At 39.0% G+C, this 6,488-nt stretch overlaps 1 protein-coding gene across 1 annotated transcript in view; it reads right to left on the reverse strand.

Moving 5' to 3' along the window:
* Positions 1-753: 753 nt before the first annotated feature.
* Positions 754-6,488, reverse strand: part of LOC145467489 (pyroglutamylated RF-amide peptide receptor-like) — an 11,521-nt gene continuing 5,786 nt past the window's right edge. Inside the window, exons 2-3 of the mRNA XM_081451045.1 lie at positions 5,962-6,204; positions 754-3,832 (exon numbers count right to left, since the gene is read on the reverse strand). Coding sequence (XP_081307171.1) covers positions 3,503-3,832; positions 5,962-6,204 — 573 coding nt within the window. The 3' untranslated portion in view covers positions 754-3,502. The remainder of the gene's footprint in view (positions 3,833-5,961; positions 6,205-6,488) is intronic.

A 6,488-nucleotide genomic window follows, 5' to 3' on the forward strand; every position in this document is an offset into this window, starting at 1 on the left:
CTCACTTTGTCTCACCTCAATGATGACCAAAGATCCTCTCATGCCACCTCAACTACCCGTCAACGAAGATACTGCTCACCGAGTGGTATTGCCATTTAAAGATCAAACGTCGGCCGATGTAGTGAAAAAACAACTATCTGACCTGAGCAAGAAAATCGATCACACTCTTCAACCAGTATTCAAGAGTCGCAAAATCTGTGAAGATCTCAAGATGCGTGAACCAAGACCACCTCTAACTAATCAACAATGCGTAGTTTACAATTACCAATGTGATGTGTGCGATGCAGAGTATGTCGGGTATACCAGCCGGCATTTGCACCAACGTATTGATGAACACAGGTTCTCCGCAATCGGAAAGCATTTAAAGAACGATCACGGCCTTTATAACATTGACGACCTTGCTAATAATTTTTCCGTCCTAGAGAAATGCAACGAAAACTGGATTGCTTGATTTACGAAATGCTGTTTATTAGAAAGAAGAAAACTAACCTGAACACGCAATCGGATTCCATCCGCGCGAAACTATTTGTTTAAACAAATATGTTAATGAACAATCACACCTCTCACCGCATATATAACACTGTTGAACCGTTATTTTCTTGTCACTTGATAATGATGTCATGACGAAATCGAAAGGTTGTGTAAAATTTCTATCACTCATTTTTATTTTGAAATGTTTATCGAAATTTAATCTCATTCGAAAATTGAAAACGCAGCTTTATTTCTACTGGTAGGCGTACCTTCCACCTAATCCATTACGAAAACGGAGCTTTTCCAAAACGTTTTTCAAGCCGGAGGACTTTCAAAACGCCTTCATTGCGCTTTAGTTTGAAGGGAAATTATTTTGAAAACAAAGCTTTTCGAAAACGATGATGTCACGATAATCACGTGATTTCCCTGACCGAGTTTTCCTTAAACACAAATGTCTCAAATGTCTCAAATTTGTTTTTGCGTTTTCAAATTTCTCGGGCGTAATGTGAGCGGAGAACATATGATGCGTTTTCAGGGCGAAACCTCCATTTTCGAATTTCTCCGGGGTAGTGTAGATGGGGCCTTATTTAAATAGTTATCATAAATTTAAGGTAGCACTGCAAATTGAAAGTTGTCTGTATTTTCATTTGAGAGTTACATCAATTTTATTTATCATTAGAAACGTTTTGACGCTTAAATTTCTGCCTTTTAATTACATTGCAGCTGTATTGTCAAGGCAGGTTTTGCTGGTAAATGGTTATTCAATCACCAATAACGATACTAGGAGCTGTTGGTGAGCTCAGCATGTGAAACTGACAACCAATCACATATATTACCTAGCTTTATAATTCATCAAAGACTTTCGCTCGAACGCGATTGGTACAAACGCGTCACATGACTGAATATGCCCAGCTAAAACTGGGGAATATCCGAGTGATATTCTCCAATTTTCAGGTCACTCGTGTTGAGAAAAGATAGTAAAGGAAATATAAATGACATATTATAGGAAACATTAAAGGGAAGGATATCGATAATAAGGATAATAAGCACAATAGCCTCCATTGACTTTAAAAAAATGATCGGACATTTGTGCTTGGACATTATCTGTTCTTCGGAACTCACATTTTTCCCCGAACTTCACTCTCGGAGCTCGAGAGCTGTTCCTTTCCGCGGAACAGACAATGTCCACAGAAAAATTTCCGAGCATTTTTTCGCACCAAATGGAAGCTATTTTTTATATATACAGGAGAAGCGACAATATGCAACAACAACAACAAAAATACAACAAACACTTTTATTTCACCCCAGATCTAGAAACAATTTATTACAATAATTATTGTTATAAATTAAAAACAAAATTGATAGGGGTGCTGGTTACCGATAATAACGCAGGAGGGTGCACGTGCTCGTGAACGAATAATAAACGCTAATTAATGCAAATACATGAATGATCATGCAGCTCTTACATACACAATTTAAGCAGCTGTGATGATATCAAAGCCTGAAAAAATTCAGACTTGAACGGAATCAAGACCAATGGTCTCTGGGTTATTTATTGGTGCAAGACAACTGGGAGCTGGTTGCGTCACAGGCGGCCCAAGCTCTCAATGTTATCCTTTTTTTTTTTTTTTATGCGAACGTTCAGGCTAACGTGACATATGGCATGTACTATTACATAACGACCGAATTTGACCACGCGAAACATGACTCACGCCTTGCAGCATATGGAGGTGTTGTGTTACAACGGTTTGAATTTATAAAGGTTTGTATGGGAATGCAACGGCTTTGCTTGAAAAGCCTATTATTCTTATATTTTGTGAATAAAGTCTACTTACCCTGTTGCTGTGTTGTATTCTTTGTTGTTTGCCAGCTCCCCGGGCCGATCTAACGCGATTTCGACAAGTTATCGTTCTGTGGGTTTCCACTACTAAAAGAAAGACAAGGCCGGACACTGATTTCCGGAGTGCCCGCCGCTCGAAGCGAATAAATCCACTGAAAATAACCCTGCCGGCTCAGTTCCTCCGTAGAATGGAAGAAGAGATGTTGAAGTTCCATGTCAGTTTACTCGCTACGCGATTTCGTCCACAACGCCTTCGCAACGATACATTTATTTCGAGATTGCTTCGCTCGCAAACTCGAAAACAGCCGCGTCACAAAAGTTAGGACACTTTCGCGGTGTTGGGTAACTATAATTAGCCCGACCGGGGGTAGTCAGCAACGATTTGTCAACGGGCGAACCAAAATGCTCCCCGGGTAACCGGGCGCTCCCTTTATGGGTTTGACAACTAAAGCACGAGGGTACCCGGGGAGCATTTTGGTTTGATCGCTTCGAGTGGCGGGCACTCCGGAAATCAGTGTCCGGCCTTGTCTTTCTTTTAGTAGTGGAAACCCACAGAACGATAACTCGCCGAAATCGCGTTAGATCGGCCCTGATCGGCACTGAGTGAGTCACGTTGGACTGAACATTGGCATAAAAAGGGGAAAAAAAAGGATAACATTGAGAGCTTGGGCCGCCTGTGGTTGCGTCGTCAGTTTGTAATGTACACACCCGTAGATAGTATATCCTATAATAACTGGCTAATAGGCACTTCCCCCTATTCCAAATTCATTAAGCAGCCTTTTTATAGAAGTTAAGTGCACCCAAAGCGACAGTGACATTCAAGGCATTAACATTGAATAGAGCTATTAGAATAATGAACTATGAATGAAACTCTGAACGCAATATTGAACATTATCAAAGTCCTTGAGTTAAAATGTCTGTTTTTCATTAAAGTACTGTGGCACATTGTGATATTTATGAAAAACAAATAAACGCTCCCTCTTCCAATAAGCGAGCTCCCTTAAACTACCAAATGTAAATAGTCCCACCTGGCGCTAAATTGAAGAATTGCAATAACCTTCCTGCCGCACCTATGAAAGGTAATACTCGTGTAAAGTTGCATACCCTGTGAGAGATTTCCTTCTCTTGCTGCTCAGAGAAAGAGATAAAATAAAAGCAGCATTAAAAGAAGAAATGTTTTTGATTTTTTGATCACTCCAAAGATGATGTCCCTGCCGTGGAGGTTAAATTTTGTGGGAAAACTCGAATTCGTGTGGATCCCGTGGAGCCGGTACACCGACGGCATATCATTCCCTTTAGCTTCTGTCGGAAGGTTTTGTTAACCAGAGCGTACACAAATGGGTTGACAGCGGAACTGAACAGTACTAGCATATGAATAACAGCGTATGCGAGTTCACTGACACTGACAGATGTGAAGTAGTCTAAGTTGTGCGCAATTACGTCAGTCGCCCAACAGATTCCAAATATGGCAGTGACAGTTACCCCCATCAAAGTGACTCGCTTCCGCACTCTCAGGACGCCCTGTGTGTAGAGAGAGGCATAAATCCGATTTAGATACTAACAAATGAATTGTCAAAAAAAAAATTCTTGCAAACAGGATATATATCCCTAACAGTGTCACAATGACAATGTTATGTGCATACAAAGAAACATACATACATACATACATACACGCATACACGCATACACGCATACACGCATACACACATACATACATACATACAGACAGACAGACAGACAGACAGACAAGCATGCAAACTTCATTTACTCTCCGATTTAGACAGAGTAGCATTTCTGCTACCTAATGTTACAAATTCAAATAATCAAAGAGAATTAGAACAGACCGACAAATTTATTGCGTTCGACGTTAAGAAAACGCATACTAATCGGGTCATTCCCGCAGGTTTATGTCCCGCGATTTTCCGCGATACCAGAGATTTCAGGGTTTGGACGCCATTTTGGACTGGCTTTGTGGCACACATAGCCTCGGTCTAATGTGATACCTCGCCTTGAATAATAGTTAGGTCTTACATGAAGTGCTACCGGGTGTAAGCTTGCATGTAAACTTAAGTGAAAAACGTTCATGTTTGGAAAGAAAGTTTCATGTACTGTTATTCTTTTCTGTTGTTATACACAGTACCAGAAACATATTTAACCTTACTAAACGATGCGCCGGCTAGAGTAGTGTGAGATGTGATGCCAATAAAGGACACAAGAGTTAAACAATACCCTGAAGAATATACAACTTGGAAAACCCTGGCAAGGGGTCGGAATGACATAAATGGGCTTTAGTATGCGCTGCTGTCAAGAGTATACTTTTCCAGCAGTCTGCTTTAGGTATAGGCATCAGGATCTGGCAAAACAGTCGCTGATCTTGATATAAAAAGAATTGAGTTTCTGATTTTTTTTTTTTTTTTTTTTTTTTATTAAATATAGTGTGAAATTTTATTTAGTATGATATATTAATAGAGAAGATATTTCTGGTACTCAGCCTACAATCGGATGTCCAAATACTAACTGAATATCCGCTGCTATAACTCAAAAATGTCATGTTCCTAGTAACACACCCTATCGACAAATTGCTAGAGTACCCCCTTCCTCCCCCAAGGTATCGAACGCACTTCACTAATCTCTGATTACCACTAGTTTAAATTAATTTGAGAGTGGTGTTGAAATCTGTAACAGCGCGATATTGATTTGGAAGTACGTTCCTGGACTAAGAGCCTTGCAACTGAACTAATAACGGAAATAAAGTCTTCAGTAGATGATATTTTTGGCAAAGGTAAAAATATCAGTTTCTCTTAAAGTGCTAACGTGATGAAATTCTCGATACCCATTTTTTTTACACTTTCGAACACAACAGGTCTTCCCTGGGTATCTTGCCAAATTTCAATCTATTACGAACATTAGAACTCGTGGTTTTTGGACCTCTATTTCCAAAAAATTATGGCAACAATTAATTTTCCTGCCATTTTCTCAAAAATACTGCACGGGTTGAAATTATAATAACAATTAACATAGAAAATTGCACGAAGATACGAGGCAAAGTTTTTGTTATTTTTTGTGCGAATTGCTGTTCTAATTGTTAATTATAATTTCAATCCGTGTGGTGTTTTTTAGAAAATGACGTCATTTTCTCCAATTCTCAACCAAGACTTGGAACAAGGAAAATTAACAGTGGCCGTAAATTCTCGGAAATAAAGGTCCAAATAACGTGAGTTCTAATGTTCGTAAAAGATTGAAATTTGCCAAGATATCTAGGAAAGACCTATCGTGTACGAAAGTATATATATATAAATGGGTATTGAGAATTTGATCATAGTGGCACTTTAAGGGAATATTTGCTGGATCACAGACTAAACAAGCCTTTCAAGTATTAACAGTATTTACAAACGCGAAGACATTTTAAAACACAGAATGAATAATATTTGGATTGCAACTGTTTGCATTGGTACCTGCATGGTGGAGAGTAACAATAACGTTAAAACAAAACGTTTCTAGAATGTTCGGGGCACCAGAATATGACCGAATAAACGTAGCTATATAGAAATTTCAATCATGAACGTTCATTTGCATACTTCAGTAATTATCGTGAGGAAAGTGAAAGAAAAATGTTCACGTGTTGAACTTTTTTGTTAATCAGTACTTACCATCTGTTGGAAGGCGAGTTGATTCTCAGGATCACATTTAAACCACAGGGTGTACACGATTCTGGAATACAACCCAGCCATCAGTACCGTGGCTGCAACTACAATGACTGAGCAGAGCAAAGTTTCAGCTTTTTGCAGCCATTCTTCATCCATCCGCACACAGGCATTATCTTTTACATTTGAGCCCGTGATATATGGTATGAAAAATATTAATGCGAAGATCCAAGAGCCAGGAATGATCACCTAAAATAGGAAAGCATAAAACAGACGAGTATTTAAGGTAATTCCATCGAAATGGAACTCACAATAGATTTTCTTTGAAACTTTACCTGTTGGCTGCTTATATCAAGAGAACGTAAAATTTGAAATAAAACAGAAGGGGTTCCCATATTCCTTTTGGAGCAGGAGGACCTTCAATAAACCCCATAATTCCTGAAATTATTTGCTTTTGCTTTCAGAAACGTTTACATTTGAACCATTCACCTTACGCTTTAAGAGAGCAGAAAAATAGAGAGAAAGTTAAGCGA

The sequence above is a fragment of the Orbicella franksi genome, chromosome 14 (assembly GCF_964199315.1).
Source record: "Orbicella franksi chromosome 14, jaOrbFran1.1, whole genome shotgun sequence".
NCBI classification, from domain to species: domain Eukaryota; kingdom Metazoa; phylum Cnidaria; class Anthozoa; order Scleractinia; family Merulinidae; genus Orbicella; species Orbicella franksi.